Raw genomic sequence first — 18,472 nt, 5'->3', positions numbered from 1 at the left:
GCTTATTCGGCTGTTTCGCAAGCACTGACAGCCTTTTGACGAGCCAGAGAGCCAGAGAAAAACGGCTTCAAGCAAAATGTATGGGGATGACGTTCGTGACAGGGATGTGCCCGAACACGAGATTTTTATTTAGAGGTTGATTTTTTGTCCCAATTTGGGGGCTACCCTGAAGCTTTAAGCTTTGAATGGTATTGGAATGTTAGTGATTTTTACTGTTGCATAAAAAATAGACATTATCTTATAAAAATACCTGTTTTATATAGTCGGGTTTCGGGTTTTCAGTCCTAAACCCGACATTTTTAAATCCGAACCCGACCCGTACCCGACAACTTCAGAAATTTTCAAATCCGAACCCGACGGGTACGGGTTGGGTTTGGGTTTGAAAACCCGAAACACGACCATCTCTAGTGGGCTGTTAGCTTCGATAAAGTTTTGGCCTGCGAAACGCGAATCGCTAATCCGCTATTTTTGCAGATAAGGGGCTTCCAATATTTACGTAAGCCAATTCGGGGGGAGGGGTGTGCAATTTTCTTGCGCTATCTTACAAGGGAGGGAGGGGGGGGGGGGTGAATTGATTATCTTACGTAAGAAAAACATTGTTAATGCAGCTGTTAAAATAACCATGTTCATGAAAGCGTTGACGGCAATATTCATGGAAAGGAAATTACGGAATTACTCGAATAAAGGACAGAAGAGGAAACGAAGTACTGTGCTTGCTTCATAATAGGGGTCTTCACATCGAGCTCGTATACGAATACCCAGCCGTAAACTGTGTATCTTCCATTACTCGTCAATGGAGGTGAGTATTTTTACGGCTGGGTATTTGTTTACGAGCTCGACATGAATACCCATAATGATAAAACTAAAATAAAAATCTATATACGCTGGCAGTAAGATCTTACTAGGGGAGAAGGGGGGTTCGAAAAATCTTACGATGTCTTACAAGGGAGGGAGTTGAAATAGTGGAAAAATATGCTTACGTAATTATAGGACGGCCCCCAAGTGACAAAAATCTATTCACAAAAACGGCGAGTTGCATGCATATATTGCTTCGAATGAAGAACATGCTCTACAGTGAATGTTACTCGGAGAACTTATGATACATTAAAATAATGTTTAATTTCCTAATTGTCTAGACTGTTCTTTGTTTTTGCAAAAAATATTGAATATCATCTTACCTAATGTGTTTATTTGTGCCGCGTCAATTAAACACTGGAGTAAGCGTTAAACTAGAATATTTATTTTGAAGACAACTCAACCGCTCAGTCGTAGTGCTTACAATCTACTGGCCCTGGCCTCCTAAACCCTCTCTCGTCTTGATCATATTCTCTCTCTCTTTCTAAGGTCTCTGCCATCGTATAACAGCAAAGCTCAACTCTATATCTCTCCCCAACTCCGAGGATGATTCCAAATAAGTAACAGATTGTACATAGCGACGAGGGACCTTCCTATTTCTAACAGGGCGTTCTACAGATGGCTTCGTTTGTTCCTGTCGGGTTCTTTTCAGATAACTCTGTGGTCTATCTGGTTTATTCTCATCGGTTACCATTGGTAATGACGATGATTCTGGCTGTGATACTGATGCTTGTTGTTCCGGCCACACCTTTAGATGAGTAAAACATCGTCGAAACGTTATTCCTTCATCGTTCTCAACGATCGTGTCATTTGCTGTTCGACTTATTACTTTGAACGTATGCAGCTAAATTTTTGGTTCAAGCTTGCCATGTTCATTGCTCTTAAGAATAACTATCTCCTTCATTTATTTCTGACGGCTTGGCGTGTCTTCGTATATCCGCATACTTCTTTCCTTTAAGCTTCTCGATAGCATCTCTTTCTTGTACTCCTTTTCCCGGTACCAATTAGGATCGGTCCTTAATGACGGCAGAAGATCTTTTACCGGTCGTCCCGTCAATAACTCCATGGGTGCCTTTCTGGTAACCGAGTGAGGGGACGTGTTATACATGTACACATATTTTTCGTTGCTTTTGCTATTCTCAATGTTCGCAGTATACCCTGGTTTTGGCGCTCAACCAGCCCATTAATTTGAGGCCAATACGGAATGGTCCTGAACAACCGGACATTCTTACTAGCACAAAATTTAGCAAACTCCTCACTAGAGAATGGAGGGCCATTGCATTGTCACTGCGAATCGTTTCAGGATATGTATGTTCGGCAAAAATACTTTCCAAAGCTTCAATTGTTTTGGCGGCTGTAGTAGATTTCATTTCAATCACTCTTAGGAACCTGCTATAATAATCAACGACCACAAGAAAAGTTGCGAATTCTTTTGCCGAGAAAAAATCTATTGCAATCTCCTGCAATGGACGATCAGGCGTTTCCTTTCTGTGCAATGGTTCCGGTGGTCCCACGCCAGAAACAGAAACGCATCCGGCGCATTCTTGAATTCTTTCAACCACATCATCATCCATGCCGGGCCACCAAACTTTATCTCGAAGTGTTCTTTTCATAGTAACAACCCCAATGTGACCTCGATGCGCAATGTCTAGCACCGTATGTCTCAACTTATTTGGCAAAACAATCCGTTCATCTCGTACTAAGATGCCATTCATCACACCTAACTCTTTAGCAAAGGCCTGATATCGGATTAGGTGTGATGGTCAATCACCGGAGTCCAGTGATTTGATTACAGCGGTCAGTATCTCATCTTTCGATACTTCAGCCCTGATGTTATCTAGGGTAATGGCAGATAATCCCTCTTGAATGGAACATAGGTAGTGTTCCGCATTGTTGTCAAAAGAGGGATCCGCGTTGCCGTTGAACCGTGACAGTATGTCCGAAATATTGGATACCCCTGCTATATGCTTCACGTCAAAATCATACGGCTGGAGCCGGAGCGCCCTTCTTGATGTTTACCACCAAAAATGTATTCCAACGTCTTGTGGTCGGTGAAAGTCGTGAAATGCAGGCCAAACAAGTACAAATAAAACTTTTCGACAAACCAAACTACAGCAAGGGCTTCGCGCTGGGTTTGTGGGTAGTTACGTTCTGTTGGAGTTAGTCCCTTAGAAGTAAAACATATGATTATCGGAACACTAAATGAATCTCGCTGGACAAGGACCGCTCCTAAGCCCACCGCAGAAGCATCTATATAGAATTCTGTCACATCTTTCGGGTCAAAAGTTTTCGGACGCCTTCGGACAATTCATTCCGTAAATCATCGAATGCCTCCTTTTTTTCGATTCCAAATTCCGAAACGTCTCCACGAATGTACTGTCGAAAAGGATCCGATTTTGTTGACAAACGAGGGATGAAACGCCCTACAAAACCAGGCCCAAAAACTTCGGACCTCCTCTCTTGTTTCAGGAACCCTGAAGTTTCTAATTGCTGCCACTTTATCATCTGAAGGGCTTATACCCGAAGAACTTACCTTAAATTCTAGAATCTCGAGTTCCTTCACCCGGAAGAGACATTTTTTTCGTTTTGTATTATTCTGTTGGAGTATCGTTAGAGCCTGATTGAGTCGTTTGTCGTGCTCCTCGAGTGTGCTCACGATGGATAGCTTGATTCGGTTACCGCATATTAATGCAAAGACGAATACCATCTCTCCCTTTTGGTACAACTACCATAGGGGATATCCATTCCGCCGGTCCCTTCACGTGCTCAATAACATCCAATCTCAACATTTCACAAAATTTTCTTGTCAACCTTTTCCTTCATAGATTCTGGTATACGCAGGGACACTATCTTTCTGGGAGGCATATATTTGTCGATCGAAAGCTTTACTTGCACGTTTGGAAATTTTAGGAACGATTGCTTTTCCATTTCAATGTTTTGGACATCTAGCCCAACTTTCAGAACTTTCAAATACTCTGCCGTCGATTTGCCTAGCAACGATTTGTTGGCAGCTTCAACAACAAAAAATCCTGCGTAGCGTTTTGGTTTTGTATCATTAACTGTAATCCATGCTTCGAACACAACTACCACGCGCAGGGGAGTTTGTGTCGCATAAGGAGTGAATGGTCGATCGCATTGAAACTTTTTTTTGTAAACTTTTGCACCTCCATTTACTAAAGTGTTCCAAACATCCTTTGTCACCGTGTTTATTGCCGAACCAGAATCGATTAGGAAGTTCACAGGAAATTGGTCAATCCTGCATGTGACTGACCCATTTTCGTGAGTGTTTTCTACTACCTGGGGGAGGAAAGGCAGAGAAAAAACAATAACATTCTCATTTTTTTACAGTGTTCATTTAAATGTCCTCTACGAAACTTTTTATTAATTTGTTTATGTGATCTGATCAAATAAAATTAAAAAAAAAATTCAAGACAAAATAATAAATAGTACAATAAATCAATACGTCGGAAAACATTGTACCTTCGCAATTTCTTCGTATCGGAAGCTCCTCATCTCGATCTTGAATAGCATTCGATTCGCTTTGGTTATCGTGAACCTGCCGTCCCCGGGAAAACGGTTTCTGTATGTAACGAGATGCTCGACATTTCCGTGCAAAGTGTCCAATTCGTCCACAATTATTACAGCGCGCAGCACGAGCGCGGCAATACTGCGAGTCACTTTTGTGTCCAGATAAACCACAACGCACGCATTGAAAATCGCCACGGCGCTCGCCATCGTGTGCCCTTCCTCCGAACGTTCTGGATCTGTTTCCGGGTAAGCTCGCCCTCTCTTCTGTCTTCCAGGATTGACGTATAGTTGCCACCGTTGTTTCGCTATGTACCTTCTGTTTTTCTTTCTGTTTCCGTAAGATTTCACGATTTATAGCATAATTGGTATTGGATGATTTGTGCAGTTTAATACACAATGCCCGAAACTAAGGTTCCTAAGGCTAGAGTGAAATTTAAAACACCAATCATTGACAATGAGCTTCAACTTCTTATACGTTTGAAGAACATACGGAGACGTCAATATCAACGAACTCGTGATCCTGCTTTGAAAGTTATTTTTAAAGATTTACAAACGAAAATCAAACATAGATTCACTTTCTTGCGGAATGAAAATTTCATGAAAGAAATTGAACAATTAAAACCATATTCCAAACCTTTCTGGAAGCTTTCGAAGGTTCTTAAGGGGTTATATACCTTTTAAGTTTTCAAAAAACACAAAAAAAATTATTGTATTATCTTCAAATACAACATCTTGAGAACATTTTCACAAATTTTCATTAAGATCTGAGCAATAGGAAGAAAGTTAAAGCGATTTGCAGCGCGCCTCGCCACGGCCGCATAAGCTAAACTTGAAATTTTACACGCGATTATCTCGGAAGTGTTTTCCGAAAAATGACTTTGCCGTGATCCTGATTGCGGGAAAACTACTGAACCCATTTCCTTCTTCTTTTTTTTTTTTTTTTTAATTTTCGTTATTAAATTCGCCGGTCCTTGAACGATCGCTTTTTGAAACATATAGTTACATTTTGCCGGAAAAAAAATTTTAATGCAATTTTGAGCGCTCAAAACGTGCATTTTTTGGGAAAAACGTTCCCATTTGCACTGAAAACAAAATACTCATAAAATCGATCGTTCGACACTTCTAAACTAATGAAATAATATGAGTTTTTTGATTTCGGTTGACCCGCTGAGTCTCTATCAGGATCAGCGCAAGCCTCTGTTAAAAAATAGCGTTTCGGGGAAACGGCCATTATTCCAGTAATTATTGGTATATCTCAAAATCAAACGTATTTTGTTGTTGATAAACTGTACTTTAAGAAAAATACCCCGTTGATGCAATGAAAATGGTGCTATGCACTTAAAAATAGATTCAAGCTTCCCTAATTTTTCTCGACCAAAAAGGTATATAACCCCTTAAGAAACCTTCAAAGCCCATTTCAGTCCTCAAAGATGGTGACCAAATATTTCTTACGAACGAACATAAAGCTCAAAAACTTGCTCAGCAGTTCGAGAGTGTTCATAATTTCAATTTGAACGTAATGAGTCCTATTGAAAATGAAGTATCACAAAAGTATGATCAGATCACCACTCAAGAATTTCTTCCTGAAGAGGTACTAAAAACAAATTTAAATGAAATACGTACTATTATCAAGAACTTTAAAAACATGAAAGCACCAGGAGATGATGGGATTTTTTATATCCTCCTCGAAAGACTTCCCGAAAGCTCTTTAAATTTCTTGGTGAGAATTTTTAACAGATGCTTTGAATTAGCATATTTTCCCTCAAAATGGAAAAATGCCAAAGTCACTCCAATTTTAAAACCTGAAAAAAATCTAGCTGAAGCATCAAGTTATCGTCCAATTAGTTTACTCTCTTCTATAGGCAAACTTTTTTAAAGAATGACTGTTAATGGAATGATGACACACATCAATGAAAATTCAATTTTTGCAAATGAGCAGTTTGGATTTCGCCATGGGCATTCGACTACTCATCAGTTACTTAGAGTAACTAATATGATTCGTACTAATAAATCTGAAGGTTATTCCACTGGAGCTGCTCTTCTAGACATAGAAAAAGCATTCGACAGTGTTTGGCATAAAGGTTTGATAGCTAAAATGTCCAATTTCCGTTTTCCTCTTTACATCACAAATTGATACAAAGTTACTTAACTGACCGCACTCTTCAGGTTAACTATTTGAACAGTAAATCTGATAGATTGCCTGTTAGAGCTGGTGTACCTCAAGGAAGTATCTTGGGCCCAGTCTTATATAATATTTTTACTTCTGATCTTTCTGATTTACCACCAGGATGTGAGAAATCTCTGTTTTGTGACGATACAAGCATTTCCGTAAAAGGAAAATGCCTTCGTGTCATATGCAGTAGGTTGCAAAAAAGTATAGATATATTTTCTTCATATTTGCAGAAATGGACGATTTATCCTAATGCATCAAAAACACAATTAATTATTTTTCCCCATAAACCAAGAGTTTTTTTCTCAAACCCACCAATAATCATGTTGTTAAGATGAACGGTGCAATCTTAAATTGGTCTGACCAAGTTAATTATTAAGGGCTAATTTATGATCTTACCTTCAAGGAGCACATTGAGAATATCCAAACAAAGTGCAATAAATATATAAAATGTTTGTATCCTCTTATCAACAGAAATTCTAGACTTTGTCTCAAGAATAAACTGTTAATTTACAAACAAATATTTAGACCAACAATGTTATATGCAGTCCCCATCTGGACAAGTTGTTATACAACCAGGAAGAAGATGCTTCAAAGGATTCAGAACAATTTGCGTCCTCGCTGGTTTAGCACGAATGATCTACACAGGCTTACTAATGTGGAAACATTAGAAAATATGTCAAACCAAATTATCAATAAGTTCCGACAAAAATCGTTGCAATCCTCAATTACAACGATTAGCTCACTTTATAGTCAGTAAGATAGGTGTAAGATTAGATCAAGGTTTAATTTTAAATTACTTTTTTTTTCTTGAAAAGTAGGTTCACAACTTTCTTACAATTATATTCACTTAACTGCGGAAGCAATTACAATCTGTTTTATGAAATAAAGCTTAAAATATATGTGATAGTGTTGATATGTCACCGTTTGTGGCAGAACACACAATAAAAATTCTGAATAAATATTTGTAAATCATTAATTCATCACAAAACATCCCCTCCCCCTATTGAAAAAAAAGCATAATTAGTTAGGTCATCCAGATCCATTGTGCTTTCCTAACCTCTATCCCTTACACGTTCATCCTTTGCTCCTATCGTAATTTGCTGAAGTATTTCTCGATCAAGGAAATCACAAGGTGCTGCTTGCGTCCTCAACCTTAATATAAAATGATTAAAAGGTTAATCGCTGCGTTGTTCCAGTGAACGAAATTCTTCGAGCTCAACTCGATCATTTCTTTTACCAATGAAGAATTTATTTAACCGTTTTATAGCATTATCGTACTCCGCTACCTCTGGGGGCGGATCTTCTCCATTCCTCCCATTCACGGCGTAAATCCTGTTGATCTACTGCATCATTGAATGGTTCTTTCGAACCCCATTGCTGTTTTGCTGTAACGTCCATCTGGAAAACGTAATATTAACAAAAAATTTAGAAAAAATCATGAATGAAAAAAAATTCTCTGCCGGTTGAAATAAAAAACAGATCGAATGATTGGTTCTAATAATGCCTTCAATAACATAACATAGCAATTCTCTCATAGTTGAATACTTTTGAATATGGGATTGGCAACCACTTGTAGTATTGTGTAGTGAAGCAAACTACAATTTTATCGCAAACATACATTCGAATGATTGGACTTGAACAGCTGTAGCAGTATGCATGCGGACTCGCTGGTATTAGGCGCTGCAGAGCCTTCTCACGGGTCCATCGAACGTTTGAACTGAGCCAACTCTGACAACTCTCTGAATCCACTGGCATGAAGTGTTATGAAATAGCTATTCCTCTGTTTACACTTCAATCGAATAGATTTGTTTTTTTTTTTGTGTTTTGTTTGGCAGTGTGCATCTGGACTCACTTGTATCAAGTGCTGCAGATCAACCCTCCAAGTATGATGACAGTTCTACAAGGTATGCTATTCACGTCGATGCATTAGTATTAGTGATCGTTATGAACTTTTTCCAATTTTGTATGAAATTTGAAATGATTTTGCATTTTAAACTAAACTTATAAAACATGCTTTCCTGAAAAGTTATAGAAATGATGTTGAAACATGTTTTATTTGTGGGGAATACATAAACTTGCTGCGGTTTAGGTAAAATATGCTATTTTTCATCAATTTGCCGGTAACCTTTTTGCACTTTTCGTTTTTTTATTGTAGGCTAATAGCGCTTCTAAATTGAGTCGCTTGTGTTTCATACAGTAACAAAAGTCATGAGCTATGACAATGACTAAGATTATGCTCCAACTATTAGAAATATAGCTTATTTATATATTTTATTTCGACATATTGTCGCAATTTTTCACACTAAATCTAAATTAATATCAATTTCTAGTGTGTTACAACTGGAGATTCACTCTCCAATTAAAAAAATCAAATATAAAACAACATAAAACGAGAAATTTCCGAAAATGTTCCGAATTCCATACAAAAAACGAAATTTTTCATAACGAGATTTGTTTGTGTGCGTGGATAGACAAAAATGTGGCATACCTTGTAGAACTGTCATCATACTTGGATCAACCTTTGCCTTACAAACAAACGTTTGGACTGGCGGATGTTTGTTGTAGTGTGCAGCGTCGCCAGGTCATTTTTTAAAAAATCTGGAAAAGGCAAAAAAAAAAATCTGGAAAAAATCTGGCAGTCATTTCGTGGGGTGAAAGTTAAACTTTTTGAATAAAAGTCTTGGGGTACGCAAAATTTTAGGTCACAAAATTGCAAAATTTCGCGCCAAATTTGAAGTGATGACCTTTTTGCGGAACAGAGAAAATAAAATCTGGATAAAATCTGGATCATCCATGAAAAATCTGGATAATTGAACATCAAAGCTGTCTACCTGGATTAATGTTCAAAAATCTGGATAATCCAGATAAATCTGGATACCTGGCAACGCTGGTAGTGTGCATCTGGGCTCGCTTACTGGAAGCGCTTCAGAGCAGTGATTTTTCTCTTGCCCTATAATCGAACGATTAATCTGGTTCTTCTTGAATACTGCATCACATTTCTCTCACTATGTTGCCCTGCAATCAAACGTTTGGACAGGCGAATGTTTGTTGTAGTGTGCGTCCGGACTCGCTTACTTAAAGCGCTACAGAGTAGAGATGATCGGGTACGGGTATTTTTACCCGAAACCCGTACCCGACCCGTACCCGACGGGTTCGGGTCGGGTTTCGGGTAACGCCAAAAAATATTTTACGGGTTCGGGTCGGGTACGGGTAATTAAAAAACCAAGGCTTCGGGTTCGGGTCGGGTACGGGTTTGAAAAATTCTCAATTGGTCGGGTACGGGTAATTCAATTATCGATGACACCGAATCTATACTCAAAATTACAGGTTTTTGGCAAATGCAGTGAATTATAAAATTTTTCTCAAGTTATAAACTATATTAATTTTGACCTTTCAAAATTTGTTTGACCCTTTAATGTGTTTATAAAACTCGTCGTTTATTTTAAACTTTACCAGACATGCACTTTTCATAGTGGACCGATTCCTTATAGTGGACCACCCGCCTGAAACTCTGGGTTCATTATCATTCGTTCACACGCACACTCGGTTCTAGCCTAACTTCGGCCATCATCTCGAGAGACCACATATGACAATCAGTGCATAAAATGTGCGAGGTACCCAGGCATTTTGAAATAAAAAATTAAAAAAAAAATCCAGGACGGGTCGGGTACGGGTCGGGTACCGGCAATTTCGGCGTTTTTTTCTATCGGGTACGGGTAGTTGGAATAGATATTTTTCGGGTTCGGGTCGGGTACGGGTATTTTAAACAAACCAGACTTCGGGTTCGGGTCGGGTACGGGTTTGAAAATTTTCGTTGAGTCGGGTACGGGTCGGGTACGGGTAACAAATTTCCCATACCCGACCATCTCTACTACAGAGCAATCATTTCTATCTTGCCCTACAATCAAACGATTGGGCTGGTGATTTTTTGTGTGTGGTGGTGCTCTCTTTTGCAGACGGCACTTGGAGCAACCAATCCCTCTTATGGAAGAAAAAAAAATTTGGAACCAAGGGAATGATATGGTAGCCTTCAAGCGTTACGAACATCTATTTCTGTACCGTTTGTCCCAAAACTACTTTTTTTGCTGTCACAGTTTGCTTCACTTTGCTTTGGGACACAGTTAATGTATTAAATATCAATTAGAATATCACATACCATGTGAAAACCTTGAAAAATTGCTCAAAACTGTCTGATATGCTACTAATGATTGCAGTCAACATTGAGCCGGTTTGCCCGAATCAACATAAGATAAGGGTAAACTGCCCATTTTGCGGGTGCCAGTGCCAGTGATGTTGGTAACGCGTCAAATGTATGGTAGCTGACAGCGATGCCATTCCCGTGTTTGGAACACAGTGATGCCGACACCACCGCCATCTTGAAGGTATCGCACTCGTATGCTCGATATCTTTTCCCAGCAAACTATTACATTAGGTCTGCTTTGGTTCCTATCGGCTGCGCCAGAATGTAACATCTTACCTAATGGGTTTATTTGTGCCGCGTGCCGCGTCAAAACTAGAATATTTATTTTGAAGACAACTCAACCGCTCAGTCGTAGTGCTTACAATCTACTGGCCCTGGCCTCCTAAACCCTTTCTCGTCTTGATCATATGCTCTCTCTCTCTCTTTCTAAGGTCTCTGCCATCGTATAACAGCAAAGCTCAACCCTACAATCGTTTTGTTAATTTTGAACTTCTTCGGGTAAATAGTAGGGTACCAATGGAATGCATGGGAAAAATTTTACCTTCGAATTTTTTTTAGCGGAAAAGCCCAAAAGTTTCGTCGTCTCGAATAAAGTTTTCATGTAAGGGTTCAGCTCATCCGGACTAAAGCGATAGAAGTTTCACTTTTTTGATCGATGAAAAAGGACAGGTAGTACCTAGCTCGTGAAATGTTTGATATCATTGTTTGGGGTAAAGCAAACGTGAAAATTTTACAGTTTGAGGCACTTCTCAAAGACCAATTGAGCAGAAACTTTGCATGGGGACTTTTTTTAAAGACGAAACTTTTGAGTCCTATCGCTAAACGGAATTCGAAAAGTTGATTCCCATTAGCACCCTAGAAAAAAGCACGCGAATGCAATTTTTTTTCCGTTTTTATGAGCAATAAATGCAACCTCATGACAATCAACGTAAAAATGAGTTAGCGATTAGCGAAAGTTCCGCCATTATGAGTAGCGTTTATCGATTATCGAGCTAAATTCTCCTGTTAGCCCATTAGCGATAAACGTCGCTGAATTTTCAGTTAGCGGTGCCCATCAGTGTCGCTACATTTTCATCTGCACTGGAAGCGTAAAAATCTTTTTCATCTGTACTTTTTTTTCTGAAATCTGAACCAAATTCTGTACCTATAAATTGTGTTGCATAGAAGGTCTACCACTGGGAGGGAGAAACAAATACTGCACTCAAAACAGAGAACACGCACATGCGTCGTTTTCTGATATCGTGTAACTATCTTCTTGCTGTAACGCATGCATGACTCAAACGAAGCTTATAGTAACTTCAGGAATACTGAATGTGCAAATTTTACAGACTAATTTTTCGAGTCTGTGTTTTTTTAAATTTGCCGTTGTATAAAAGTTTTTTCAGAGTTTTGAGTTCGACCGTGATGAAGTGTGTTCGAAATTGTAACCAAAGCCTTAAAGAGAAGCGCAAGTTTAATAATCGAAGTACACTAGCATGATTATTACTTGAAGCTTAAGAAATTTATTATTTTACGTAAAAACAAACCAAAATATTTTGTAAAACGACAATGAATACAAAAACTGTTTGCGATGAATATTTTTTCGAGCAACTGGAATGTATCAGTTATGACAATACTCATCGCAAAAGAAATGCTTTTTTTCCTTGGTTCAAATTGACAGTCAATGACAGCTCATTCTGGTTCATTGTGACACTCACACAGCTTCGTATCCGTTTCTCCCTCCCAGGTCTACCACATAGTATGTGGTATACATACAAAAGACAAACGTAACGCTGGCGTTTCTTTCGGTACACGTTGCATAGTACTCCGTACTTCATCCTGTCCAACTGCTCGACAAATAATGAACAAGACGAATTTTCTTTTTCACGGCTTTATCGAGCCCCAAAGAAAATCCCATAAGGAACTGTCAAAAAGTTATTTACAAAATCAATGCAGCATTTTTTGAGTAGGAACGAGACAAATGCAGGGCTGCGCAGGTACACTGCCTTCAAAAACAACTCAAACAGTGATTTTATTCATAGTGTGGTACCTACACGCTCGGCCGTTTTTACTCTAAATTAAGTAAATTTTGACTTAATTTCGCTAAAAGTGGACCTACCCTAAACAGAGTATCTATGTAGTTACTCATTTTTAAGTAGCATGGATAAATGTCAAAAACTGAGTACTACATACTCATTTGAAATACAGCATGAATTAGCCAAACTGAGTAACTGTTACTCAGTTTCGTTGATTTGACGTTCCTACGCAAAAGAAAACAACAGAAATTTCGGAAATTAAAATTTGAAAACATAAGAAAATGTTATAGATTTATTTCCCATTAAGTTACCTAAGTATTAATATTTTATATTATTTCCGTTTCTTCCGTATTGCTTCGCGTAAAAAAAGCTACAATTCTGTTACCAGTTGTGCGGGAACTGTGGTTTACCAGATTGTGTCTGTTAATTTACGCATCATCCTTCCTTGTTAATCAGCCTATACACCAGAGAGACGCCGAGACACTCACCGTTAAGGCAACTGTCAACATCAAAACGGGCGAGCTGTATAATTTTGCATTGCTGTTATCCGTTTTGATGTTGACAGTTGCGTTAACGGTGAGTGCCTTGTCATTTCTCTAATATATTGGTTCACTATTCCTTGCGCCGCGATGACATCTGATCGACAACAATCATGGAGACAAAGCCCAGCACAATTGTGGATAAATGCTCATCAGCGCTGTGTTTATTGTCCGGTGTTAGGGATGTGTCCACGTATTTAACTTCAAGATTACTTCCATCTAGGGATACCATCTGGTCGAAGTAAGAAATCAGGACACCTTTACTAGACCCAAATTTGTATAAGTTATTCTATTCTTCGAAGTATAAGCAAATATAACTCGTAATATTTGATTTACTCAGTTTTTTTTACGCGGGGATACGTACCTCGCGGAAAAACGAGTTAATAAAAAAAATTCCGCGTATAAAAACGCGTAATTTGAATATCCTTCGATTTGAAAATCCGCGTGAAAAAACCGTTAATCCAAAAATCCGTATAGAAAAATACCTAATAAAAAATCTGAGTGTATCTCTGACGATCCACTTTCATCAAACCACTTTGAATTATTACGCATTAGTAGATACTTTAAAAATTCAACACACGTGAAATGTTTCAACTTAAACTTAACAAATGCCAGACGCTTAATTGTAACGGTCAACGCGTGAGAGATTCGTCTTATTACTCTAGTGAGATTCAACCAATGAAAAATTTCGATCGCAGTGAGCGTTGTGACCTGGAATCGAAAACACTTATTGAGCAATTTTGAAAAATTCTGCTCCTTGCCACACCAGAAAGTTAAATATCTCAAGAAAATCAGGACAAATGCTAAAATATAAAAAATAAATCAGGACGCCCAAATAGGACTTCAAAATCAGGACATGTCCTGCTAAATCAGGACGGATGGTATCCCTACTTCCTTCGTTCAATGAACGAATTCCTTCTGGTATTATGACTGTAAGGGCCGTTCCCACCAACAACCTAGCACCAAACATAGACACATTTTTTAGTTTTTCCTCCGACAGCATCACGGTATACTTCAAGCTATATAGAAACCAACTAGTATTACAAGAAGAATAAGCATTACCGTTTCATCCATAATTTAAGAATACGGATCTGACCACTCAAATAGCTTGATCAATATGTTACAAAATCAATGTAACAAAAACAAAAGTTATTCGAACAAGCGGACGTGTCCGATGTTTTTATGCACTTATTATTCGCGTTTCGTTCCCTCACTACTGCAGCACACATTTATTTGACTTGTGGCTCATATATCAAAAAGCGGATTGTTATTTTATTGTAAACTATTCGTTTCAGTACTTTCAAAACTAAATCCATGTACGAATGAGCGAAACAAACAGGGAACTGTTAAACGCCTAGCTTTTGTTTACAGCAAACTGATATGAAACGAACGGTTACCCAAAAATGAGTAAAACGAAAAAATACGAAAACTGAGTGAAAGCACAGATAACAGATATCCAAACTAGAATAAAAAACTCCAGAAATCGCGTGTAAGATTTCAAATTCTTATTCGTTTGGAATGCTAACGACATCTTACTACAACTTGCGACATTCACCACTTTAATGATGGCAGCGCTGGATTATAGTCGAAGCTGCCAGACGCATGAAAATTCTCACAAATAGTAGAATCGCTGTTTTTGCAACGATATAACACTGTTTTTGTGAGGTTTGTGTATTTTTTTTCATATCAACAATGAAACGAACAAATTTATCGCAAATATAAACTGGGATTGAATAAAATTGTCGATTATGTACAAATTACGACTGCTCAAAATTTCTATACATTAAAAAACGGCAACACTTCTTATTGCAATAATATCGATAAGAGCTGGAAAACTTTCGATTTTATCAAATCATTGACCACTAAGTGTTCTTAGCGCCACCCACCTCCCTGACACGTTCGTAGCCTGTATTTTTGTATACGCGAAAATGAGTTGGCATGTTACACTGCTGTGCTTCACACTGCTATAAACAGCGACATCGATAGATTAGGCAACACTGAACGGGAGTGAAGAGCACGTCAGATGTCTTCCCTTTCCGACCATTGTTGTTTGGGGCTCGGCATCGAGGGGTTCGTCATAATGGGGGTACTGTCAAACTATAGGTAATGGGATTACGGTGTCAGGGAGGTGGCGCCACTATACTGCGTCTTTCTACACATGAAGCAAAATTAGCTTGGATGTCTGTTATCTGTGGTGAAAGTTACGCAGTTTCGTTAATCAATGTTACTCATTTTTGACATTTTGAATCTAAATACAAAAGTCAGTACACTAAGGTCGCTTTTTACGCGTTTTTTTACGCGGCTTTTTACGCGGATTCCGGAATTTACGCAGATTCCGGAATTTACGCGGTTTTTTTTACGCGGATTCCGGAAGTTACGCGTTTTTTTTTACGCGGATTCCGGAATTTACGCGGTATTTTTTTTTGCCCGGATTTCGGTTCCCCCTCACTCGGAATGCAAAATTAACGATGGTTTTTTTTACGCGGATTCCGGAATTTACGCGGTTTTTTTTACGCAGATTCCGGAATTTACGCGGTTTTTTTACGCGGATTCCGGAATTTACGCGGTATTTTTTTTGCCCCGGATTTCGGTTCCCCTTCACTCGGAATGCAAAATTAACGATGGTTTTTTTATGCGGATTCCGGAATTTACGCGGTTTTTTTTACGCGGATTCCGGAATTTACGCGGTTTTTTCACGCAGATTCCGGAATTAACGCGGTTTTTCTTACGCGGCACGTATCCCCCGCGTAAAAAGCGACTTTAGTGTACTTTCTAACCAATTTAGAGTTAAATTGAACGAAGGTATAGAGTAGTTCATTTTGTACCAACTTTTTTGGAAGATTTCTTCCTGAGTGTAACGTATGTCTTATGTATGTGGGGCTACTTTTGTTAACAAGTTGCAAATTATTTATTTGGTCAGAGATGCCAGATGTTTTTGAAAAATGTCTGCAACTGCTCGAAAAAACGGACAAATGTGCTCGAAATCTGAAAAAAATTTATCCGTGATCCGAAAAAAATTCGCTCGCGCAGGCACAAGTCTGTAAAAATCTGCACACATATTAAGAAAATCTGTGCAAGTATAAGGAGACCCTGACAAAAATCTGCAGAAACCGTGGAAAAACTGCAAATGTCTGCAAATCGATAAATATCTGCACACGGACTCCAAAAATCTGCGTTTTGCAGACAAATCTGCACATTTGGTATCACCACATACATAAGACATACGTAACACTGGCGTTTTTTTTCTGGTACACGTTGCTTCATAGTACTCCGTACCTCGTCCCGTCGAACTGCTCGATAAATAAGAACAAAATGAATTTTCTTTTTATCGGCTTTATCGAGCCCCAAAGAAAATCCCATAAGGAACTGTCAAAAAGTTATTTACAAAATCAATGCACGCTCATTTTTTGTTACTCTAAAGTGAGTTAGATATCACCCACTTTTGAAAAAAGTGGAGGTACCCTAATTAGGGTACTTTTACGGTTACTCACTTCTGAGTTAGGGCGTCATACGTCAAAAACTGAGTAGAATCTACTCTGTTCATGCAAACCAGAAATCAACGAAAATGAGTACAAATTACCCAGTTTGCGTAAATACGGAAATTTAATGATTTCTGTTTTTTGTTAATCTGACTCAATAAATAAAATAAATTCAGAACAATCAAAAACACAGATTTATTTTTCATCGAAACATTAGAAAATTTACTAAATCATTCCCGTGTCTTCATTGAATGCGGCACCCAACCGGTTGACAGTTGCCCGTGAACTGTGACTTACTTTTTTCTGCCAGATAATCCGTCATCATTCGTCACCCAATACTGCGAAGGATTTAAATTGCATCGATTGTTGAGCACTGTACATCAATACAAATGTTTCCGTTTGTTAGCACGAATAAAAGTCCGGCTTTAAACGGCATCGTAAAACATACAACATGCGGTTGTTCATTTTGAAGAAATCTTTTAGGTGCGTTGCATTATGTGCGCGCCCCTCGGTTCTTTAGGTGAAAGAGAGAAGCATAGCTCAGTTGCTCGAGAATGCTCGTTGAGTTAAGATCGCTTAATAAAGAAGTTATATGTTAACATTTATTTACTTGTTATTTCATGATAAAACATGGTGTCAGAAGTTGTCGTGGACTTTTGAGTTATTTTCTGGCGTCATAAGGTTTAAATCGCGGAAAAATAGCTGTAATTCATCTTTCAAAGATAAAGTGCCACATTGGTAATAGTACAAATAGACGCCATTTTGCATTTCTCGATAGTGAATTTATCCTCATAATATGGATCCAAATCAGTTTGCGGCTTTCTTAAATCACCAGACCCAACTCATGAAACAGCTTTTGAATGAAATGGGTCAGATTACAAGAGAAAGTGTCATGAATATACAGGTACCAAGTCAATCTGCTAATTTAACGACGTTGCCACCGGTACCGTTGCCGTCGCCATTGATGATAGAGGGTGACATGGATGAAAACTTTGATTTTTTCGAGAAAAGTTGGAAGAATTACGCGAAAGCAATAAAAATGGACCAATGGCCAGAGGCCGATAACTCACAGAAAGTAAGTTTTCTTTTGTCAATAATTGGCGAGCCAGCCAGAAAAAAAATCTACAATTTTGAGTTAACGGAAGCGGAACGTTTAAATCCAGAGACGGTATTAATAGCAATAAGAGAAAAAGTTGTGCCAAAACGCAACGTAATTGTTGACCGCATAGAGTTTTTTACTGCGTCACAGCAACCCCGTGAAACTGTCGATGATTTCACATCACGCCTTAAGTCTCTCGCTAAAATTGCTAAGCTGGATGTTTTAAAAGAAGAGCTTGTTACATATAAGCTAGTAACAGCCAACAAATTTCCTCACATGCGTTCAAAGATGCTGGCTGTAACTGACATGTCGTTAACTAAAGCTGTAGATATGTGTAGAGCAGAGGAAGTTACATCAAGATGCAGTCAAGAACTCTCAATGTTATCTCCTGAGTCCGAAGTGAATAAGATTTATAAATCGAATTCCCGCACCAAGTCGAAGCTGTCGCGATGCAAGTTTTGTGGTGATTTTCATGAATTTTCAAAAGGTACTCGTCCTGCACTTGGTAAGCGTTGTAATCGATGTACAGGAAAAAATCACTTTGAGAGGGTGTGTAAAGCAAAGGCCAAAGAACACGAAAAAC

The 18,472-nt window shown here is 38.6% G+C and overlaps 1 protein-coding gene and 1 long non-coding RNA gene across 4 annotated transcripts; both read right to left on the bottom strand.

Annotated features, from left to right (window-relative positions):
• Positions 1-572: 572 nt before the first annotated feature.
• On the bottom strand, positions 573-5,495 carry LOC129733789 (uncharacterized). Its single transcript, XM_055695305.1, has 2 exons — positions 4,336-5,495; positions 573-4,152 (listed from the first exon to the last, which is right to left on the bottom strand). The coding sequence occupies exons 1-2, from the start codon at positions 4,588-4,590 to the stop codon at positions 3,646-3,648; spliced, it is 762 nt and encodes a 253-aa protein (XP_055551280.1). The 5' UTR covers positions 4,591-5,495; the 3' UTR covers positions 573-3,645.
• A 2,244-nt stretch (positions 5,496-7,739) lies between these two features.
• Positions 7,740-11,118, bottom strand: LOC129733790 (uncharacterized). 3 transcript variants are annotated; one of them, XR_008729705.1, is made up of 4 exons: positions 11,034-11,118; positions 9,045-9,154; positions 8,175-8,420; positions 7,740-7,954 (listed from the first exon to the last, which is right to left on the bottom strand). It is a non-coding gene; the product is annotated as an uncharacterized LOC129733790 (long non-coding RNA). The 3 variants fall into 3 exon arrangements; XR_008729706.1 differs by having other exon boundaries at positions 8,175-8,345; positions 9,087-9,154; XR_008729704.1 differs by having other exon boundaries at positions 8,175-9,154.
• Between the last annotated feature and the right edge of the window lie 7,354 nt (positions 11,119-18,472).

Source organism: Wyeomyia smithii, unplaced genomic scaffold (assembly GCF_029784165.1).
Source record: "Wyeomyia smithii strain HCP4-BCI-WySm-NY-G18 unplaced genomic scaffold, ASM2978416v1 HiC_scaffold_76, whole genome shotgun sequence".
Lineage (NCBI taxonomy): Eukaryota > Metazoa > Arthropoda > Insecta > Diptera > Culicidae > Wyeomyia > Wyeomyia smithii.
The sequence above is the reverse complement of the archived record's forward strand: the minus strand, read 5'-3'. Positions and strand labels throughout refer to the sequence as shown.

Bases quoted from the DNA above. Each gene is read 5' to 3' on its own strand.
- LOC129733789 (XM_055695305.1), bottom strand. From the start codon at position 4,590: ATGGCGAGCGCCGTGGCGATTTTCAATGCGTGCGTTGTGGTTTATCTG. The intron at 4,153-4,335 runs GTACAATGTTTT...TTCCTCCCCCAG, and splicing joins GATACGAAGAAATTGCGAAG to GTAGTAGAAAACACTCACGA.